This window comes from Protobothrops mucrosquamatus, unplaced genomic scaffold (assembly GCF_001527695.2).
Source record: "Protobothrops mucrosquamatus isolate PMUCROS unplaced genomic scaffold, P.Mucros_1.0 scaffold335, whole genome shotgun sequence".
Taxonomy (NCBI): domain Eukaryota; kingdom Metazoa; phylum Chordata; class Lepidosauria; order Squamata; family Viperidae; genus Protobothrops; species Protobothrops mucrosquamatus.
The window spans coordinates 509932-533868 of NW_015386673.1; the positions used below are offsets into that span (position 1 = coordinate 509932).

Consider the following 23937-nt stretch of genomic DNA (forward strand, 5'->3'; position numbering starts at 1 on the left):
TAAATATGTTATCGGAAGAGGTTTTTTTCAGCAGAACCATATTTCATGGGCATTTTTGGAACAATTGGGAGGAGGCATTTTTACAATCCTTTTTTCTTTCCTTCATTTGACTGGTACAAATTCTTAAAGGAGTCTTTTTAGAGTTCAGGTAGCTATGATTGGAAACAAAACTATTTAAGTGGACATGTAAGTAAGTGCATTTGCTTCTTTCAACCCACCCCAAATGTTATGGCTCAACAATTCTTGAATTTATGAAACTACACTTATAAATTGGGAAGTATCAATTTTAAGAAACTCTTGGAAACCAGGACATGGAACTATGAAACTGTGGTTAAAGAAATCTCAGAAATACGACCTTAAAACAAATGTGAAAAGATAATCATGGATTGTTGGTTAGTAGGTCCACAGAGAGTTTCTGCCAAAAACTTGTTTTCATCAATTGGTTTTCTCTCTAGTTGTCAAGATCTCTTGACCCAGCACAATAACTTAATGATACTATACCCACAGATTATCCTTAGATAATATTCATTTCTTGAAATATATAGGCACACACACACACACACACACACACACACACACACACACACACACCTAAAACAAGATATTCTCAGTGAACAAGAAATTTAAAAAGCATATAGTTAAATGAAGGACTGCTTTCTATAATGTTTGAAGATTTTTAAAATGCAAACATTTCTGCTTGTAATACAACGCACAGCTAAAATGTAATCACTAGATGAAATATCAGAAAACATGCTGATTCCTTTTTAAAATCCAATTTTATTTCTACAGTTGCAATTTTGTTTTATCTAAACACAAACAAATAATTTTTCTTTTTCTATTTGATATTTAGACAAAGAAACAATTGTTATACAAAAAGTCCTTTGATTTTCTACCTCTGGACTTAATTTCAGTGGTTAGGTGCATTCACTGAACCTACCTTGATTATCAGCAGTTATTCCAAAGTCTTATTTTTTTATTAAACTACAAAAAATATCCCACTCAACTACAAAATGCAGGAGAACATACAGATTCTGTATTAGAGAAAAGCATTCCAGTCAATCATCTCAATTTTAAAAAATGGGTGGCTTAAGTCCTGAAATAATTTGTACATGCTGACTTCCAAAATGTTGATTTGGCCTTCTAGACTAGAGCAAAGTCTTCATTGCTACACGCTTTGATATATTACATTCTTATGAATACATAGAAAGGCACCATAATAAGTTACTCACTTGAAATGGTTCCCCTGTATCTGTTAAGGTAGCAGAAGAGATATTCAGAACTGAGCCACAGCCTCCAAACCGTTCATTTTGGCAACCATACACAACCAACGGGATTTATGCAGATCAGTTAAGGCATTAACTAGGTTAGATAAGAAGTCATATACAGATACTATATAATATACAGATACTAACAAATTGACAGTCCAGCTACTTTTAATATGCCAACTTTCCTCCACCATCACCACCACCATCAATACGTGAACTCACAGCTGCCAGTTCTTTAGCTGGTGTTGGCCTTCATACACATTGAGTTCTTCCCAAGGACCTGGGATATTGGATTGTATTGGCATGGTAAATATTCATATCCAAGCAGCGGGGTTTCTTGTAATTGACAGATGGAAATTTTGACAATGCACAGTTTTTCTAAGTGCCGACCAAGATTCTTTGGTATGCCAATAACCACTGAGATCACCACAGCCGGTTTATGCCCTAATCTTTCATTTTTGATTTTCAGATCTCAGTACTCTGTAATCTCCAATTCTTTATCTTCTATACTATCTCCTGATATTATCAATTTCCCACATTTCCTTCTTTTCAACCACAGTTAAATCTGGTGTGTTATCAGCCAAGACTTTATCAGTTTGTATTTGAAATTCCCACAATACAATATTTTAAGTTGTTCATTTTCAACAACTTTTTCAGTTATATGTTCTCACCAATTTTTTATTAACTGTTTTCACATGATTAACCATTTGTGCTGTTATTATTACAGTAGTTCTTCCACTTGATTTTTACTACATCCATCTTCAAATTCTTTTATCCATCTAGCATTTTTATTATAGTCTTTTTGAATTTCACATAGATCTTTCCAAAACTGGATTGTTTTCTTTTTTCTTTTTGGTATTCCATTTTCAGAATTTCTATTGTCATTTATATTTTATATTATTATTAAATATTTATCATTATTATTTACATTTATATATAGTACTGCTCAATTCCCAATGACCCCAATATACAACATTAAAAGAAAAAAGCAATGTAGTAATAATAATCTCCTTTCATTTACAATACATAGATTCATCCTTTCCATAGACAACTTATTACAAAAGTGGTAACTTGCTCAGACAAAATAGTTCTCATTTTCCCTGCTCCAACAAAAGATACCTTCCAACCCATAAATAGAGGGCAAAAATATTGCTGAATTTCCTTTCTACACCCCATCATCCAGAACCAGACATTTAACAAAATGTTTTGGCGAGAAGAAGCGTAAATGAATATATTCCTGCCATAGCAAAATTCCAAAATTTCACATATTGCACAAGCACTTGCCCTGCCTGATGTGGACTTGACCCGGAATATCACTTTCTTTTCTAGCCTATCCATCTCAATATTTGCTAATAAAAATTCAGAGGTTGTATGACTCTGAATACCCAGTTGGAGAACAATAGCATAGAGGACCTTCTTTCCATGGTCCCTCAAGTTGAGAAACAGAATTCTGTATTAAGGAATAAGTGGCCAACATTTGGAGAAGGATACTCATCATTCGAAGAGCAGCTGCACACATAATACAGGGCTCAACTGTGACATATAATACTGTGTGGGTAAAAACCTCTTCAGGTTTCTTCTTGTGCTGTTGACACCAGTCCAAGACCTGATCAATTGCTACCATTTCTGCATGGCGAGTAGCCTGTGGGAATAAAGCAAAAAAAAAATAAAAAAAAATCAGAACTGGTGCCACATAAAATGGGTTACTTTGCATATAAAGTATCCTGACTTTTCATAAAGGCCTCAAAACCTGGCTTTGCCAGTTGGCCCAGGGCTCCAACGGGGGAGTGTCATATGCCTGCTTCGTATAGTTTTATCCTTTTTTAACATTGTAAGCCGCCTACAGTTACACTGTGATTAAGATGGGGGGGGGAACCAATTTAATAAAATAAATAGAACACACATACAAGGAAAAAGAACTCTGTTTTTAATAGAATTACAAGAATTACAGTTTGGACAAGATGGCCTAGGACAGGTTTCCTCAATCTACTGCCCTCTAGTGTATGGAGATTAGCATTCTCATTATTACAAGGCAGCATGGACAGTGGTTGAGAAAGGTTAGTTTTCTTCATTTCTGTGATTGTATTCTCCATGTTTTTCACGGTTCCCCAAAGCTGAAAACTAATTTGCTTGAGGTAGTCCAGATTCTGTTTGGATTAAGACAATTCAATCAATTCACTGAAGAATGGAGTGAAATATGTTCTTATGCCTGAGGATGCTTACTGTACTGTATTAAGAGACATGGGCAAGATTATAACTCAGTGTCTTTTAGAATTTGCTTTATAAGCAAAATAAAACAAAATAACACAAGTGAGACTGACCCTTGTTGGAAATTTGTTACAATTTATTTATTTGCTAGGTTTACATCCTGCCTTTTCACCAGAAGCTCCAGGTGCTGTACACAGCAATCTCTCCTCCAATTATTTCTCACAACAGCATTGTGAGGTAGGTTGAGTTGAGAGACGATAATTGGTTCCAGATCACCCAGGAAGCCTCCAAGGCTGAGGGAAATGCTGGTGTCAATGCAACGCCTTAGACTGACAGAGAATAATTGGCTATGTCATTCTGGACACTTTGACGGTTGAGAGTAGACTTCACCTTGTGCTCCCCCAATCCTAGTCTGTCACTCTAAGGGGTACATTCCCCTGGCTGACATATAAGTATCTTCATACTATCAAAGCAGCCTGTCAGAATCCAGGCCTCATTAAAAAAAAAGTCATAGTAGAATAGGGCACAATCTTTATATCTTTGTAAAGCATCTACACAAGCCTAACAGTTGCAATGGTTACAAATCTTTTTATATAATGCAAACATGTCAAACACAAGGCTCAGGGGCCGGATGCGGCCCGCGAAGTGGTTTCATGTGGCCCGCGAAGCCATCCTGGAAACAGTGAGGGAACAGCCCCCGCTGCCTTGGCCCTGGCCCAGGCCGGCCGGGAGCCAATGTACAATTTTGTGGTGGCCATCTATGCTGAAACACATTCTGTCTTAGCTCCACAAGGCCGTCTGGAAACAGCGAGGAACCAGCCCCTGCTGCATCGGCCCCGCCCCCTGGGTGCATGCTGGGGAGGTGTCACCCTTTGTGAGAAATGAAGAAATGGACCATGCCTTGGCGCTTGCCCCGGTCCCACCCCCTTCTGCCAGAGACCCTCAGATCTGTCCCACTCCTGCCCAAGCCCCCACAGGCACCCTTGATGTGAACGATGTAGAGCTGGCCACGCCCACCCAGCAGGCCACACCCACTCTGTCCACACCCACCCAGTAGGCCGCCCCCCCGCCCCCCCCGAGGGCAACTGCAATGCTGATGCAGCCCTCAATCAAATTGAGTTTGACACCCCTGATATAATGGATTTTCAAAATTTCCACTGTAAAGTAGGGAAGGTCAATGACAAACAATATAGCTGAGATCTTATTTCACTGCACTGATGTTATTTTATAGAGTGCCTTTTATTTTTATTTTACTGGAGCAATTTCAAAAGACAATTCCAGAACAGAACAAAAAAACCTGCAAGAGCCACAGCAATCCAGTGTCAAAACAATAAAAATCATCAAAAAAAAAAAAAAGGCATGGAGCTGTGTCTCTGCTTTACTGACTTTTCCATCTCAATGTCTGAAACAAGTAAGGACAAAGAGAACAGGAAAAAACAACAGCTGTTTGATCAAAAACAGGATTGGTACAAGCAAAATTTTTCCCCTATCTGCCAGGTATCAACTCTATATTTTGCATTTAACCCTTCCAACAATTAATGCAAGGAAAAAGATTGATCTACCGGAGAGAATAGGAAATGCTCTCATGAGCTTTATACATGTTCATGGATTACATCACCTGTTGGTTTTTTTCCAATTATGGCAGCATTTGGCACTGAAGCCTTTACATGCATGTACTTTCATTTCTTTGCAATATAATCTACATCAGCGATTCCCAACCTTTCCGGGTTGGCGGCCTGACAAGGATGAGGTGGGGAAGAGTGGATAGTTTTGTGCGAGGGGCAAGCCCGCGTGCTCGCGCGCACAGCTTCATTTGAGGTTGACAAGACTCTCAAAGCAGTTTGTAAAGACAAAAAGCAGCAGTCCTCCTATCAACAAAATAAAAAGCAGAACAAGGATAAAAATCAGTAGTAAAATCTATAATTTCCTGCAGCTTTACCTCCAGTGGCAGGGAGAAGCTTAGAAAAAGTTTTGAAAATAATTGTAGTATTTGGGCAGATTCAAGCAGGTTGACCGGAGCCCTGAAGACATTCAGGAAAAAAAGGTGTTTAAACAAGCCACCTTTATGAACTGTGGCTGGCAACTAAGAGTTAGTATACCTTGTATCAAACTCGCAGAATATGATCTGTTTGTATTCATTTAGCAATCTCATTGTTCCATTCTGAATTTCCTGTAATTTCCAAATAATCCAAAAGACAGTTCATGTTCAAAACGTTGCCCATTGAACAATTACCCAAAAGTGCATCACTTGGTCAGTGTATCACTTTCTAAAAAGGGTGATTTCTAACACCAATCTAAATATTTTAATAAAACATATAGTTACAAAATAGGAAGTGTTTTTTTTGTTTAGCAAAGCATGCACAATCTAGATATGTAAGGCTCTTCCCTCACTGTTTTTTTTAAATAGCTTATATATTTCACGATATGCTTTGTACTATAAATTTATAAGTACAAATTGAAAACAATGGCCAAATTAATTCTTGGATAGATGAAAGTATGCTACTCAATAAAAGGAACTGAACATTAATAGAAAATGTGAAGCAAATAGAATGCATTTAGCTATAATCTACTGTTATAATACCATCTTACAAATTAATTTTAATGTGAATAGTCCTTCAAGAGATTGTGCTTAGCAGGTGCCGTAAATCCTATAAAACACTCTAGGGTGCAACTACAATTGCTTCCTGAAAGCTGGCAGAATTCCTGACTTAAAATGCTCTCGGTTCTTATTAAGAACTGTTAAAATTTTCTCCTCATAAAATCAGTTAGATAGAGTTCATTGTTTTGAATGAATTGCCAGGGACATTGAAGTTTCCATCATCTCCAACTATGCTGAAGACTTCTTAAGGGGCAGGAGTAGAGTTATATTTCATCATCATAATAAACATAATAAACAAACAAACATGTATTCAAGCCAGGTTTCACAGTTGTTCTTATTGTTGTACTTGTTCTCTTCCCCATTCCATGTAGATGAATAACTCCAGTAATGACCGAGTGAGTGTATACTTTGGGGAGATTAGAATCTTCTTGTGAAAACCATGACGTGTTTATTTCTGCATTGCACTTTCCAACTTTGGGAAATGTTGGCTATTGGCTGCTGCCACTGGGGTCACATGATCTTCATTTTCAACATTTTGTGACAATTACCCAGAAAGTCTCACAATCCCTTGGTCCCTGCCAGATTCCCATAAGGAAATTCAATGGTAAAGTCACTGCAAAGTTGGAAGTCACTCTTGCTTCCACTATTTTTTGCCCACCCTTGGTCATTCTGTTTCTCTGTTTAGGTAAGAAAATAGCTCTGAAATAATGACTCAATAGGTCATGAGTTTCTAATTTATTATGAAATTCTGAAAGTTTAGTTTTTATTGTTTGAACTTTTTAGTTTTGATTTCATTATACATCCAATATATATTAATGTAATATATCCACCAATCTTTCCCAATCTTGCTAAAATAAAGTTTCCATAATCATCAGCCAATGACTATTCTGTCCGAGGGATTGTGGGAATTAAAATACAATACATTTGAAAATTGGGACACTGTGAACTATTATCACTATATTTTGAAACTTGGTCTTGTCGAGGTAATAGTAACAAAACTAAATGTGGAACAGTTGATAAAAGAAAAATAAAACAATTTGTACATAAAAAATAGTAATAATTGAAGTTCACTAGCATTCAGAGATCAACACTAAACATTTTCTATTAAAAAAAAGGTATAATGTCCCTCTTAAGTTACAGGTAGACCTCAGAGTACAACAGTAACAGCCAAACTCTGAGGACCAGTCACAAGTCCCCTTCATTCAAGACTATTTTAACTTTTAATAGTCGCTGAACACACAGACATAACCCAAGGCTACTTATAAGAAAAATATAAAATGGTTTTCCAGATGTGTTTATAGAGAACACAGCATTTTTAACCAGAATTTTAGAAAACAGGAACTCAAAACAGAAAAATTCCAAAATAGTAATTTGCTATGTGATTCCCAAATTATGCAAGACAGGTTTTAAACATAGCTGAAGTAATGAATTTCTTTAAACCTACTTGAGGATTGTTCTATTTATATATGTAGTGCAAAGGATAGGATTCCCTAAATCACTTACATTTTTCGTTTCGTTAACTTCATTCCTTCCTTTTCCCACAATCTCATTATTGTAGACCATGAGGCAACCAACAGGTACTTCACCGTTCTTAAGTGCATCTTTAGCCTATCAATACACACAAAGTAATTAGCAACAGCACTGTTAAAAGAGGGATGTGGTATCATATTTATCATGGATTGCAAGTTCAGAAACACAATGCATTCAGCTGCACTTACTCCATTAGAGGTAGTCTGGGACCAGAAACTTGGTCAGCAAGTGACACAAGACACTAAGTGGAAAGTCATATGAGTCTGACTATGCTTATGACTTAACTTCAGCTTTCCTTTTTCCCATTCCCCAGCCCTTTGGAATGCTCACCCAGGTTCAGGGATAATTAATAAGAAGGGAATGGATGTCTGTATTTACATTCATTGTAGAGGAAAAAATTAAAAGAAAGTAAACAGGCACACAATGGGAAAACACATCAAAAGGAATGCACTGGCAAATAGCCAGCACTAGAAAATCTCTTTGATGTGTATTCTCCACTGTGTGCCTGTTTATTCTCCTATAATCCTTTCCTCTCCAATCTCTCTTCTCTGCAAGGAAGGAGGAAACAGTCACTTCATGAGACAGTCAGTAAACGAATGCAACTGTTTTCCCAGTACAAGAACAATACTATACAACAGGGGTGTCAAACTGCCGGCCCACGGGCCGGTTTCATCATACCGGAGCCGCGCCCACCCCATTGCCGGCAATGGCGAAAAAGCTCCGATAAGTTGCGCGACGTCACGTGACGTCACGAGTTTGACATGTCTGCTATACAACAATGAGAAACCAACATTTCTGATCGAATGGATCACATACATAGCAAAATAAAGGACATAAGTGCTGGCACTTACTTTTGCCCCCCACCTCCCAATTCTCAAAAGAAAAGCAAATTGAAATTAGTACACAGCAAGAAAACCATGCACAGCTGTGATTTATTGGCTGAGCTATACCTGAATCAATAGCTTACTCTGGTTCAATTACATTTTCATTTACAATGCTTTTGTTTAATCAGACAAAGCAACTGCTACTCATGTAATATGGCATAATTTGTTTGGTCTAGTGGTTAAGGTACCAGGCTAGAAAGTTTTCTCTTTCACTCTTTCTCAGCCCAACCCACCTCACAGATTTATTGTTGTGGGGAAAATATGAGGAGGAAATAACCACCTGAGTTATTTATAAAAATAATAAAGGTGGGATAAAAATAAAATATTGTAATAGATGGCAAAAGTAGACATATGGATAAATGTTCTCAGGAAAGATAAATAGTTCCTTCTTCCAGAACAGAGCCTGTTTGTTAGACTACTGAAGTTGAGGTTCAATTGCTGAGGTTAAAAAACGCTGTCTTTGGGCAACACATATTAATAAGGAACTGAGGGCTGGTATCTTAAATGAAATTTGGAGGCAGGATCACCTTTTTCTAGAGTAGGATCCTATTCATCACATGAATGTTCACTCAAATATATTCCTACTCATGTTGTCAGTCTGGAAGTTTAGGCTTCATGGTTAGATTTTTAATAAAGGTGATGCTAGCATTTTAGCATAGCAGTCATGCCTCCTGCTGAAATACAGGAAACCATGTTTTCCTTTTAGCCAAAATCATGTCTTTTTTTTCACTTGCAAAACCTAGCCTTTGGAAACTAAACAATAGGAGAGGGTATTCTGGAAGTCCTTGAATACACTTGTAAGTTTTAAAAAAAAGATGGAAACCTGACTGGGAAAGAAAGTGATATAATCCATAAATTTGCCACTTGTTGAATGAAAACCTAGAATTAAGGTTTTTCTATTGTTCAATTCTCACATATAATCAATGTCTGATCACTTGCTTTTTGATATAACACAAATACTGAATGCATCATTTGTTTCTGTACCCCCCCTGCCCCCTAATAAATGCTTTTTGTTTTCCCTGAATTACTTGGCGATTCATATTTTTGAGTGGAAAAAGAAGCCTCTTTGCAAAGGTAAAAGTCTCTCTCAAATTCAGGGATCAAATTCTTATCAGCTCCCTGCCAAACCCTGGGTGCCTGAGTTTCTAGGCAACAATGTCTGCCATTAGCTTTTCCTTATTAGCTATGAGAATTGGAATTGCACTCACAAATAATTCTTCACGTCAGATTCCTGCTGTTCTGTCTAGGACAGGGGTAGGCAACCTCGGCTTTTTTATGACTCATGGACTTCAACTCCCAGAAGTCCATGAGTCATAAAAGAGCCGAGGTTGCCTACCCCTGGTCTCTAGGAGATACTGGAAAAATTGGTTATATAAATTCAATAATATTCGATAGGTGAGGGGTCTTCAGTGCTCTCTGAGCTTGGTTGTTTCTTGCAGACCTTTCATTCCTCAAACTAGATAACATCATCAGTACTAGTCATGATGATGTTACCTAGTTTGGTTAATGCTCATCTAGCACTGATGGTGTTACCTAGTTTAGGTAATGAAAAATGTCTGCAAGAATATAACCAAGCTCAGAGAGCACCAAGGACCCCTCATTTCAAAAACCCTAGAAACCTTATTTAAGATGATAAAAGGCCACTACTCAATCCGAAGAGGCACCCGACCGAGTGAGATGGACGGCACAAAAGATAACTCCCAAATAATTCACACGTGGATGTCATCCAATAAATGCGTTAGTCTTTTTTTCATCTCCCAGCTCCGAAAAGCTCGCAACCCCGAAAATTGTTTGTTTCCTTTCTTTTTCCTTGCAATACGACCGCCCTGCTACACCCCCTTTGGTTACTTCTTTGCGAATGAACCCTCACCATATGTACAGCTCTGTCCATCCAGGCCTCAGTTTCCCCCGCGCTCACCCGCCACTTCTTCGCCGCTTCCATCTCTGGAAAGGAAAGCGTCGCTTACGGAACGAAAAGAAAACAGCGAACAGATCCGAGGGAGAAAGATGAAGGACGAACCGCGGCCAGCTGGGGGACTCGAATGCGGGGAGGACGTGGGCCGAAACGAAGCCGGCGTCGGAGACGAGGGGCAGGGCTTCCTGCGGCGCGCCGGGGACGGGTAGGCGGAGCGGCGGCTCGCCTGAGAATCCTCCTCTGCCGCCGCCGCCGCGATGCTGCCGGCCGTGTGGGGCTTCCTGAAGCGTCACAAAAAGAAATGCTTTTTCCTCGGCGCTTTCCTGGGCGGTGAGTTTCCCACCGGGCATTTTCCGGGCCTTCGCTTGCTGTGCTTTGCTGTCCCGAAACAGATGTTAACAAGCAGCCCTACCTGATCCCGAACGCCCCTGCGCTCTTGCTGCTGCCCCCTTTCGGCCCCAGCCGTGCCCAGAGCGAGAGGCGTCCGCCCCCTGAAATCTGCAGGACGTTTCCTTAAGTTTTGCTTCGTTTACCCAGTCATAAGTCCACTATGCTGAATGGGCTTGCTTACAAGGAAGGGTGCATGAGAATGCCGCCTTACTTCTGATTACCAATTTTCTTCTTAGTTCTGTATGCTCACATATTATTGGCTAAAATCTCATCATCTTGCACGAGAGGTCGATATGGGGAAGAGTGAAGACCTCAAACTGGCCACGTTTCCCTCCTTTACAGACTTGTTTTGTGCCTTTTTGTACATATGCTGATATTTCTGCCTTTTAAAATTGATTTATGCTCACATATTATTGGCTAAAATCTCATCATCTTGCACGAGAGGTCGATATGGGGAAGAGCGAAGACCTCAAACTGACCACGTTTCCCTCCTTTACAGACTTGTTTTGTGCCTTTTTGTACATATGCTGATATTTCTGCCTTTTAAAATTGATTTATGCTCACATATATTGACTAAAATCTCATCATCTTGCAAGAGAGGTAGATATGGGGAGAGTGAAGAACTCACCTTGCCTCCTACTGACCACACTTCCCTCCTTTCCAGATTGTTTTGCTCCTTATTGTACATATGCTGATATTTCTGCCTTTTAAAATTGATATACTATGGTGAATTTATTTTATAGCATTTGTTACAACAAACGAAATTAAAATAAACAAGTAATAACGAACAGGAGGAAAGAAGATTCAAGCATATGCTTACTTGAGCTCCTATTTGTCACATCAGCTTAAACCATTTTTCCCTTTAGAGTTACAAAGCAAGCAAGTTTAGCTATAATTCCAAGAGCATTATCTTAGCAGAAGAGGAAAAATAACTTCCTGTTGTTCATTTTGCTCTGAAAAATAAGTGACAGATTTTTTTTTCCTGGGGCCTTATACAAATAGGACAATGAAGTAAAGGATGACAGAGAGCTACAGTCACGTTTGTTGGACCTGGATGAAGTTGTGGATTAAAGGCAATGCTTCAAAATCTGTCTTGAAGCACTGTTAATGGTATTATTTGATCCCGAATCATTTTTGGCTAGATGGAATCAAGCGTCACAACTTGAGCCATTAATTAAAACTGTTTAGATGTGTTGCTGTTGATATTGAATAACCAACCAATGGCTGTTTTGGCTTAGGCAGGAATGGAAACTGATACATAGTACATCTGGAGAGTGCTTGTTTAAGGAATACTTAGTTAAAAATTTATCTTGCCTGAAAAAGTTCCCCCAATGGAGATGTAGATCCTACTGATGAAAGAGGTTCAAGTTCAGACAGATTCTTTAATTAGTTCACATGTTCTGGATCAACCTCCATCTTCATTCACAATTGCATGAACAGACTTGTACAATACTTTCCTGTTCCAATTGTATCTTGTCACACACTTGAGAAAGTATACTCTTTTTTCTAAGTACAGAAGCTTCACCCCACGGTGTTGCCAAGTGCGGTTCTTCCTTTAATGCTTCTCTGGGCGTATATTATTCTTAGGCTGATCAATCATATCCCAAATTATTACTGGCTTGGTATTTCAGTGTGATAGTGTGATATGTATGTGTGTTTGTCTTTTGTAGGGGTTTATGTACTTGGAAAATATGGTCAGAAAAAAATGAAAGAAATTCAAGAAAGAGAAGCAGCAGAATATATAGCACAAGCAAGAAGGCAGTATCATTTTGAAAGTAATCAGAGGACTTGCAATATGACAGGTAAAGTGATACTGTAGCTATTTTGCTTGTCAAAGATACCAAAGTCTGAAGCTCACTGTCAAATTCCCTTTTTTTTCAATACTTGTTTTAACATCTAACTCCTGTTTCCTTAATGAAACAATTGCTGCAGACAAAATAATACTTAGAACAATATTTGCTAATTTGGGCAGCTCATCAAAACATAAATTTGTAAGCTATATTTTCCATTTCTAAATTGTTAATTGACTATAAATCATAATTCAGCAATTTATCATGCAAAACATGATTAGTTTAGTACTGTAGTTTGGTACTATGTGTGAACTAAATTGGTATGGTTAATCATGCCAATATGGACAGGTTAGCATAATAAATAGGATTCAGAGAGTCATATGTCTAGTTCTGCATTTTTAGGAGGGCGCTGTGTGTTTTTTACCAATAATGTGTAATCTCACATAGCAGATTCCTTTTGAAATTGATGGGCTGTCAGTGATCCTTATATTTATTGTTTTCTAAAGGCTATTTTAAATAAGGCTTAAATATTTCTACCAATGTTAGAATTATGTTATAGAGGTCTTTACATCAGTTCTACAGTAACATCCTCACTGTTTACACTTAAGTTACTGTTTTTACTTTGTTGATGATGCTCCACGCCTTCTAATTATTCTTCCTATCATCTGCTTTTTAGTACTATCAATGCTTCCAACATTAAGAGACACTTTGATGTATCAGCTGAATTCTGAGAGTCTCACTTCCCTGCTGAAAAACAAGTAAGCATAAATTGTCAAGAGATTATTATAGTTTGTTCTGGATACCGCCCTTTAGGTTTTCGTAGTGTGTATGTACATAATGTTAGCATGGACAAACTATTTGTTTTCTGTAACAAAACACTCTGTTAAAGTGTTTTCTTGCCAAAGTCATGTAAGATTTAAATAGCTTAACATGTATTATTTATTTATTTATTTATTTATTTATTAGACTTATATGCCGCCCTTCTCCCCACAGGACTCAGGGCGGCTCACAGCATATTAAAACAGTACCAAAGCATTATCCCCAATAAAAACCAATTAAAAACAAATATTTACCGCTGTGTCATGTTAAAATAATGATTAAAATTGTCCCTATTTAAAATTCTCCCTAGGCCAGACCCGCTTGCTGAAAAAGCCATGTCTTGAGGGCGCGGCGGAAAGCATATTAATTGACTTTAGAGGAGGAAAACTTTGCCATTAAAGGGTCTGAATCCCTTTAATGCTGTTGTTTTATGCATGAAACTCATAGATGATCCTGCATTTTGGCTAAATTACTTTTTTTTAACATGACGTCTAAAACAGGGCTTTTCAACCAGTGGTACGGGTACCACCTGTGGTACTTTGGCACCTGGCAGATAGTGGGGGAGGGGAATGAGCTGAACCAGTGGCAGCACCGCACAAGCCTGAGTGAGAGATGGCTGGACCTGCTGTCAGGGCTCAGCGGAAGCACCAGAATCAGTGCCGCTTTCCAGCTGGTCGGGGCTCTCAGGGCTCAGTGGAAGCACCAGGATCAGCGCCAGGCTCCATCTGTAGCTCGGCGCTGATCCTGGTGCTTCTGCTGAGCCCTGAAGAAGCACCCATCAGCTGGAAAGCAGCACTGATCCTGGCGCTTCTGCTGAACCCAGAAGATGCGCCGATCAGCTGGAATGTTGCAGCATCTCCAGGGTCTTGTGATTTACATTAAGATGCTTGGCCACTGACTCATATTTATGATGGTCACAGTGTCCCAGAGTCATGTGAATTGACCAAAACCTGCTGCAACCACCCAGCAGACGGGGGGAATAAAAACCAAACACCCCCCCATCCCACCCCTGCTGCCAATCCTCAACAGATGCTCACAACAATGAAAACCTTGGACAGGAGAAGAGCACCGCCGGGCAGGCAGGCAGGTGTCTTGCTCGGCTGTGGCTTGGGGGGCACTTTTTTCAGTGCCATTGTAACTCCGAACAGTCACTAAGCGAACTGTTGTAAGTCGAGGACTACCTGTACTTTATCACTTTTTTCCTTTTGGGGGGGTCATCAAGTTTTTGACACCTTGCTAGGCGACTGGTGGTAAAAGTGGTACAATGGGTGAAAAGGTTGAAAAGCCCTATTCTAAAATATTTATTACCAAGGCAACCTAGGGCTACACATTTGTATTTTTTTCAGCATCACAAATACAGATTTGTTCCAGTGCTATATGAGCAGTCATGCTTATGCAGTTGAACTTCCTGCTCCTTTCCAATGTGCGCAGAAGAATGGGTAGGATTAAGGATCCATTCTGTTGATGGAATAGTGTCTCTCAACTGAATGGCATCATTGCATAAGTTTCTGTGCTTTGCAAGCATTCTCCTTATTACAGTATCACTTTCCAAAATCCCAGCATTTATTTTCTCCCTCATATTTTTATGTTTGGCTTTTTTTGTTTGATGTGGATTGAAATGGAGCTCTTCAATTAATTATAAATGCATTTATTCTATTCTTTCTGTAGGCCAGCCAATAAGTTAGAAATATGGGAAGAATTGAAGATTATAAGTAAGTCAAATGAATCATTGTGCTTGTGATCCATTGAGCCTCTTTAGGTATACACAGAATGAGACTTTTCTTTCTTCAGTATTAAGCTTCTTGGCTACTGTGCTTCAAGCACTATCCTAATGAACATTATGATTTGTCATGAAGAAAGCGTATTTATTCAGAAATAAGCCTTACTATTTGTTAAGTGGAATTCTGTTGAATTAATTTTGAATTCTTATGGTGACCATAGTTATCTCTCCTAGATAAGTGATTTCTGCCCTTAGATGTGTAGTTATTTTCCACCTTATTTTATTTTCTCTAATTTTAAACCTTCTCTTTGTAATAGTGTGTATTAAAAAAAAGCCTCTCTCTCACTCTCTCACCTCAGCGTTTACCACATAGCACCATTCAAAATTAAGTAGGAATCTCAGTTCACCAGCACTAAACACAATTGGAATTTTAATTGTGTGTCCTTCAAACTCTTTCTTCACACTATTGCCAAGAGCATTTGGGATGGTAGTTTGGCTCAATAGAAAATAATCCTTTCCAAAGACTTGGAATAGGCAGATGTCGTTTGGTGTTAGAGGTATCATCACAAGATGTAAGCTCTTTCATGTAAAGCTGTCTTTTGCAATTGACTGATGGTAATTTCATCAGTGCTGATGGTGTTTGAGTGGTGCCCCAGATGTTTTGGGATTGCACCCAAGGTGCCTATCTTGGTACTATCTTTGGTTTCTTTTGCCAGTTGTTCTACTTGTATTTGCCTGTGTTTGTATTTTGTGATTTTCTCCAGTTCTTTCTCCTTCTGTTCTGCGGTCTCCAGGTACTGCAACATCCAGACTTTTTGTCTTTCATATCAACAATTTTAATTCTGGGATGTTATGTATTATTATTATTATTATTATTATTATTATTATTATTATTATTATTATTATTATTATTATTATTATTATATATAGCTGCCTGCTCCAGGATACTCTTGCTGTGTCTTTGCCTTGTGCTTTCATGAAAGTCTGCTTAGCTCAAGTGACTTCATTACCACCACTGGGATGTGACAAGAACTTGAACTCCAGCTTCTACACCCTCTGTGTATTATGTTAGAAGCTGTGACCAACCTTGGTGTTGTTTTGTCCTCACTATGGTTCTAGTGGCCATAATGCCTTTCATTCAAAACTACTGGAAGAAGAGCTTGCTAGTGACTTATCCTTTCTTTGTGCTAGGCATGTGGGGGCTTTTTTTGCTTGACCTTTGCCTTCAGCAAGATTTTTCAAAACGTGCTTCACGATGCTTCCTCTTTGGTGTCAGCTTTGCTACCTGTGTCTCCTGCCTGGCCAAACATATCTTCAGTCTCAATAAGTCATCAGATTCAGTTATTGTTTCACATCAAAAATCTCTTTCCTTTAACTTATACTGTACATCTGACTGTGATGTTTAAAAGTAAATTTTGTTCCATCAGCTGCTATCCAATAGAAGCAATTTTATTAGGACTCTCCTTAACACACGTACATAATATTATATTTACCTTAGTTCAAAAGGATATATTGCAACAGTAAAAACACAGTTAATGATTGTCATTACTTAGAATGTGTCATAATAGTGAGAAAAGTGTTTACATAGAATCTAAAAATCCTGAAATTTTCCCTTTTGCAATTCTTTTGGTAATTGAAGATTCTTTGTTTCCTCCATTTTTTTTGCATTTTTTAAGTAAAATCTTTTTTTAAGCCCTTTGCATCAGTAAAGCCATGTATATACAGTAATAGCTTTTATTTAGCTAAATCTAGTACTTTGATTAGCTTGAGCTTTGAATTATGCTGTTCTTTTAAAGAGGTTTTTAGAAAAATAAAATGAAATGGAGATTTGCCCTCCAAAATAATTTCTAGAAGTATAGCCCCGATTTAAGTCTCCAAAAAGCAGCTACTATTTGATTGTATTGATGAAATATGTTCTTTTTAAAGATAAGTTCAGTATTTCATGGTAAATTTTTGTTTTATTAAAGGTTTTACAAGGAGTATTGTAGCAGTATACAGCACATGCATGCTCGTAGTTCTTCTCCGAGTCCAATTAAATATTATTGGTGGATACATTTACTTAGACAATGCAGCAGTTTGCAAAAATGGCACTGTAAGTAGATTGTTTTCAAATAGATAAATATCTGGGTTGAAAACTCAGAAAGGAAAACATACTTTGAATACTCCAGTATACTTTTATGCTTGCTTAAATCTCATTGAAACAGACCGCATGGTGAAAATATTTATGATTACTGAATTGAAAATATGTAAGATGGTGCTCTAATTTTCCAAAATGGAATGATGACCAAAAAGCATGGGATATTGATCTTACGATACCTTCAAAAGACTATATTGTAGCCTGGCACTGATCACCCTTCTTTATATCTGGGAACTGCTCTTAAACAGTTTTTCAGGAGGGCGGCCGAGGATGTGCTTGTGATGCCATGGCACCATTAGAGATGCGACTCCAATTTTCAGCTCTTTTTCCTCATTTGGACAGGAGAGGGGAATGAAGGTTTCTTGTAAAGTAAAAGAAGCCTATTGGACGTTGGGCTTTCAGACCTTACAGACCTCTACCAGCTGCTTGGATAACATTTTGAGAAGTGGTTTGCCATTGCCTTCTTCCTAGGGCTGAGAGAGACTGGCTGGCCCAGTCATTCAGCTGCTTTATGCAGGACTGGAATTTACCATCTGATTTTTAGCCTGCTGCCTTAAACCATTCCACTAGACAGGTTCTCACTGGAGGTTTAATACACCAATTTTACTTGTAAAAATTGCCGCTGCTCTTTGTTACCAAATTCTGGCAGCATAATGTTCTGGAGTTCAGTGGCTACAAGAACTCCAGGAAGGCTATGGATTGCCTGTCTTTGCTCTAGCTGTGCTTCCAAGATAACTTTCATTTATTATTGCAAGAATGTACCTTTTACCCGGGGGGGGGGGGGGGGAGAGACAAATTGTTCTGTTTTACTGTAAAAGGTGACAGNTGGGGGGGGGGGGGGGGGGGGGAGAGACAAATTGTTCTGTTTTACTGTAAAAGGTGACAGAGTCCTTTAAGAAGTGGAATATCTTAGGAATTTTAGCAGCTACTGAAGAGGTAAAGGAAGGAGAAGTCTGTTCTGATTTGCTGCAAGATATGCAGGACAGATAGTCTGTATTTTTTTCTGCTACCAAAGGAACACTGTCTTCCTTCTTGCAGACACTTTTAGCTCCCCCAGAAGTTCAACAACAATATTTATCAAGTATTCAACATCTCCTGGGAGATGGTAAGTTATCCATAAAACTGGTTTATCTAAAATTATATTATGAAGTTTGAACAAGTAGGAATTGGTCTTCAATTACTCTTTTCTCTTCTGCCATAGGTTTGACCGAATTAATAAGCGTGGTTAAGAAGACTGTGCAGAATGTATTTGAGAGGTATAATAGGGTCTTTTAAAAATCTAAAATACTTGGTTTGAATGCACGCTATTGATGTTTAACTCTTCTCATTGCAGTGTTTCTCTCAAGCATGCCCTTTCCCTCTTGGATCTGGAGCAGAAGCTAAGAGAGATCAGAAAGGTAATTGAACAGCCTGAAGATTCTGCATCTGAAGAAGCTGCATCACCATCCCAGTTATGTCATTACATGATGCCGGATGAAGAGAATCCTTTAGCTTTCCAGGTATTTGCATAGTATTAAGAGTGGGGAATCAGTCTGACTCTGAACTACAATAGGGGGTTGATTCTGTATATTTTTCGCAGAATTGGAACTTATCTTGAATCTAACATCTTTTATTTGGCTTCAGCTTTTCCAAATTAGGAGGGGGGGGAACATTCTGGTGTGTGGTGTTTTGCCAGTGATTTCCTCATTTGTCACAATGTCATTGGCAATATAACATATAGACAGTAAACTCTTACTCCAGTGCAGCTCTTGAGTAGGATCACAATAGTCATGGTTTCAATTCAAGGCAGATATCAGTTACATGAATTGTGAAAACATTCAAGTTGCCTTTATTCTCTGTCTTTCTAGGCTAATGAACTTACAGAAAAAGATGTTGCTACCATTAAGTTACTTAATGAAACAAGAGATATGTTAGAAAGGTAGGTAGCCAAACTTCGAGGACTTGAATCTATGTTAATGCTCAACATCTTATGACACTTAAAACAAGAAAAAATGGAAATGTGAATACCATATATACTCGAGTATAAGCCGAGTTTTTCAGCACATTTTTTGTGCTGAAAAATGCCCCCCTCGGCTTATACTCGAGTCAGCGTCTCGAGAACTGAGGAAGTTCCGTAGTTCTTTTTTTGGGGGGGGGGAAATCTATGCAATCACTAAAAGTTGACACCGGCTTAATCTATATCCAGTAACGTCACAAAATAGTTTTAGGCGGCAGTCTTACAAATGTGCATGAGCAAAATGAGTTTTGCGGTTCGGTCAAAACGTTTTCGGAGTTGCCTTCTTAGACTTTAATGACAATAATCCCGGAAGTGCGACTCCCTCCGCGAAAGAGAAGCCCGGCCAGGAACCAATATAACCCCGGGAAACATATGGCCCCTACTGCAGCTGCGCACCTTTGGCCTCATGGTTACCAGTAGCTGCCTCATTTCCCACCCTAGGCTTATACTCGAGTCAATATTTTTTCCCAGTTCTTTGTGGTAAAATTAGGTGCCTTGGCTTATATTCGGGTCGGCTTATACTCGAGTATATACGGGTAAATTGAAATTTGGATATCTTCAACATTTAAGATGTTAGTGGCTTTTATAGTATTTTCTATAACTCTTTACAAATGAAAGATCCATTTATACAAATAAAAGACAATAATTCTAAGGCTTCAAGTGATAAATCCAATAGCCTTGTGCCTTACATCCTCTTCATGCCCTCAGATACTTTAATTTCCACTTTTGTATTGAGTAAATCAGTGTCATCATGAACAGGGGGTATGGAGGGGGATCCGATTGACATCGGGAGCATTGCAGACCTTTTTAAATTCATTGCAATATTGCATTCATGATCCAAAATGAAAGTTCCTGTGGATGTTGCTGGACCAAACCATAATTATTATTGTAACCAAATGGCCTGCAATTTGGGTACTGAAACGACTTATTCATTATAGTCTGAGTGACAAGCAAACTGATTCATAAAACTGATGAGAAATGTGTATCATTGTTGGAAGCTTTGACTTGAACAGATTTTAAAAATTGCCTTAATTGGTATTTTGGGCTGATAGATAGGAAGTGGATGTTTCTATATGAGTTTAATGACAAGTATCATTTTGAACTATGGTGTTGAGTTTGTTTCCTTTGTATGTGTTGCGGAATTGAAGGTGGAATTAACTTCTGTCCTCCAGTATGTAACATCTATAATTCCCTAGAACATGTACAACCTATGTTGCATAGCCTATGACCCATCAGATTTTGTGAACTGCAACTGAATAGCTCATTATTTGTACATAAAAAGACAGCATAATGCAACTATAGGTTTTTTCCTGCAAATTGTGAATATTTTCTTCATTCCAGCCCAGATTTTAATAGAGTTTTGAGCAGTTGCTTAAATAGAGGATTTAGTCGATTACTGGATAACATGGCAGAATTCTTCAGACCTACTGAACTGGACATATGCCATACTGGCTCTATGAACAGGTAAAACTGATTTTAATATTACAAATGCTCCCAGTTCTTATTAGAGAATAGTTATATCTTTTTTTTTCTATCCACTAAAAGTGGAATGGCACATTTCACAATGGTATTCTGAGCAAAACACCCCGCAAATCCTCTCAAAGAATCAGAAAAACTTATTTAAAGTAGATGCATGGAAGACATCCATCATGACAGCTTCCACTATAGTTCTAATTAAAGTGTTTTCATTGTTAAGTATGTGCAGAGCAGGGAAGAGGCCATAGAGTGGCTGTCCTAACCTTTGAATAAACGTGCCTACTTCAAACTGAATTATACCATTACATGGCTTACAATCCTTATTAGCTAGAGTATTTTCTAGTTACTGCCTCTCATTTTGTTTTTATCACCAGCTGTCAATTTAGGTAAAACATAGAAAAAAAACAACTTTTTTTTTCTGTTCCAGTCTAGGAAGAGCCACACATAAATGGCTGCTCCTGCTTGTTTCCATTGCCAAAAATCTTTGAGCAGGGCTGTGTTAATGTGGAAAGTTATATCACTGTCTTTTTTTTATTTGAACATTTTAGTAGAATTTGCTTCTGATAATTCTTGAATTGGGATACTGCAGTCAACTAATATGCTTGGCAGCCAACAAAAACTGTGATGTGAATACTCAGCTCACACAGAGATTGAGCATGTAAATGGAAGAGTTGGGAATCCATTCATTTGTATCCCACCTGCTTATCACTGTTGCATTGTATAGGGACAGTTTGTATTGCATACGTTCATGATGTAGATATTCAATATTTATAGTCTTAATAGTGGCTGTGATATCAGTATATTGCAAAAGTAATTAAGCAGACAGACTTCTGTATTTTCTTCCTATCCTAGTCTTTCCAGTGCCAGTCTTCCTCTAGCCAAGATAATTCCAATAATAAATGGGCAGATCCATTCAGTCTGCAGCGAAACACCTAGCCATTTTGTTCAGGTAAGAAAACCACTTTTTTGCCTGTCTTAAAATGAAATTCTATTCAAACCTTGAAAATAAGTCTGACTTAGTTTGGTAGGATTTATTCTTAGGTAAGTGTGTTTAGCACTGAAGCCTTAGTCTATTTTAAAATTATATATCATCCTTGCTGAATCTAAATTCCATTGAGTTTTAAAACGAAATTAAAATAACAGGGAATAACAAATAATGAGCAGATTAAGATATTCATCATTAAGGTGGGACATTTTTTCAACCTATTCTTTATTCTCATGACTAGACAGTAATAAAAGGAGGAAAACTTAAATCTTTTTGAGACAGAAAAAAAGGCTTTAGGCTTCCTTTATATTCCCACCCCTTCCCAAATCTTTTACATCTCTTCTATTTCATATATTTTAATTTTGACTTTGCGCTGCTTTAGTGTAGATATGCTAATACTGCAAAGATTCAATTTCAGTTCTTAATATGGTAAAAATGGTACACCATGATAAAACAGAGCAAATATCAAATATCTGAATATTCTTTTTAGGACTTATTAATGATGGAACAAGTGAAAGACTTCGCTGCTAATGTATATGAAGCCTTCAGTACCCCACAACAACTAGAGAAGTAAACTGCTGTTCAATATGTACAGAATATACTATTTAGTATCCAGTTATTGTGACTATTCATTTTGATAATGAAACTCTTAACAGAGTGCTATAGAATGACTGTCCTTGTAAATCAAACACATTTTAAAAAGTTCATTTCCAAATTTTTATAATGGAATTCCTACAGCTGACTAAAGTAATTATTAATATAACAAAATCTTTGTGCTGTAAGCCTTTGCATTGAGGCAGTCAATTTTAAATAACTTGTTTACAAAAAAACAGTGCAATGAGCACTGTCAACAGAAAGCTTCTGAAGATTAATGGCAGTCTTTACAATTGTGCAGACTACCACAGCAACAGTATGATGGGAAAACTAAGTCCAGTCGATTTTCAGGCTGGAGTAATAAAATCTTTCTGCAGTTTCTCTCCTATTCAGCGACTTATCAGTTGTATTAGAAACACAACATGACAGTAGGCAGATGGAACAAAAATAACCCAGTTATTAAACCCAGTTCTGGTATATCTGACACCATTTTCCCCCATTGGTAAATGAGAATGGGTTTTAGTTGAAGTTTCTCTTGGCACAAAACCACCATACAATTCTCACTCTACAACTGAATAAGAGGGACTTTGATCAAAAGATCATCATGCTCCTATTATATTTCTGGTGGTGGATGAGTAATTATGCTTTTCTCTTTTTTAACCACCAAATGTTTTTCTTAAGCTGACTTGGGGGAGCAGATAAGCAACCCAGCAATGGGCTAGATGGCTTTCAAAGTTTTAGGTTCTTCAGACTGGGACTAGTATATGCTAAGGGTCTGCTGGGGTCTGAAAAGTGCAATGTTGAGCTTGCTGTATAAGTTTGGAATTGAAATGCATTGTTTCTAGCAAAAATTATGTTTACAATGTTTATAAATGGCTATTGCTGTATACATTCATTTTGTAAATATTTTTAATTTGTATTTACTTGGATCCCTACAAAATATCTGAATCACAATAAACTATTTTGACAGATTACATACTGTCCTGGTCAATATTGTTTATGAGATTAGGGATTTATTGTTTAGAGTTTATCCCCAGTTCTTTGAATGTAAAGTGAAACATCAGATAGTTGCAAAGCTGCAGTTTAATCAGTTAATACAAATAATAAAAGATCTAATGTAACAATACAAGGTAACAATAGCTAAATCTCAAACGTGAATTTATCCCTTTTGAAGTTGTCTTAGACAATTTCACTACTGATGCTCTGCACAGAAATATATTATAAACATTAAAATGAAAAACTTATTTTCAATGGCAATAACCTATGTATTTTAAGGTAGGAACTAGGCCTCTTGGAAATAGAGTGCATATAAAAAATCTACACAGCCCTACTGAAATGCCAAGTTTTTTTGGGGGAAAAATCAGACCAAGATAATTTATTTCAGAATTTTTTCCAATTTTCATAGAAACATAAGCCGTACAATTCAATTGAAACACTGAAATCTTTCAGGAGGAAAAAAAATAAAAAAACAATAACGTGGTTGCATAAGTGTGCACACCTTTAAACTAATACTTTGTTGAAGCAGCATGGCTTTTGCTGTAAGAGGCAACTGAGTAAATGTCAAAAAATCCTATTAGAACAGTTGAAAATGGGCCTGATCAGTCACTTTAATGGCAACTGTGTACTACT

The 23937-nt window shown here is 37.8% G+C and overlaps 2 protein-coding genes across 2 annotated transcripts in view; one reads left to right on the forward strand and one right to left on the reverse strand.

The window, feature by feature from the left end:
- The window catches only part of ADAT2 (adenosine deaminase tRNA specific 2), an 11482-nt gene extending 956 nt beyond the window's left edge, over positions 1-10526 (reverse strand). The window contains exons 1-4 of the mRNA XM_015815311.1: positions 10357-10526; positions 7576-7680; positions 2757-2907; positions 1230-1336 (exon numbers count right to left, since the gene is read on the reverse strand). Of these exons, the coding sequence (XP_015670797.1) occupies positions 1230-1336; positions 2757-2907; positions 7576-7680; positions 10357-10428 (435 nt within the window). The 5' untranslated portion in view covers positions 10429-10526. The remainder of the gene's footprint in view (positions 1-1229; positions 1337-2756; positions 2908-7575; positions 7681-10356) is intronic.
- Positions 10527-10604: 78 nt separating this feature from the next.
- On the forward strand, positions 10605-23282 carry PEX3 (peroxisomal biogenesis factor 3). Its single transcript, XM_015815306.1, has 12 exons — positions 10605-10731; positions 12462-12593; positions 13258-13339; positions 15069-15112; positions 17088-17212; positions 18296-18362; positions 18459-18513; positions 18591-18756; positions 19105-19175; positions 20595-20717; positions 21582-21678; positions 22205-23282. Exons 1-12 carry the CDS (start codon positions 10659-10661, stop codon positions 22286-22288), a joined length of 1119 nt encoding a protein of 372 aa, XP_015670792.1. The 5' UTR covers positions 10605-10658; the 3' UTR covers positions 22289-23282.
- Positions 23283-23937: the final 655 nt, after the last annotated feature.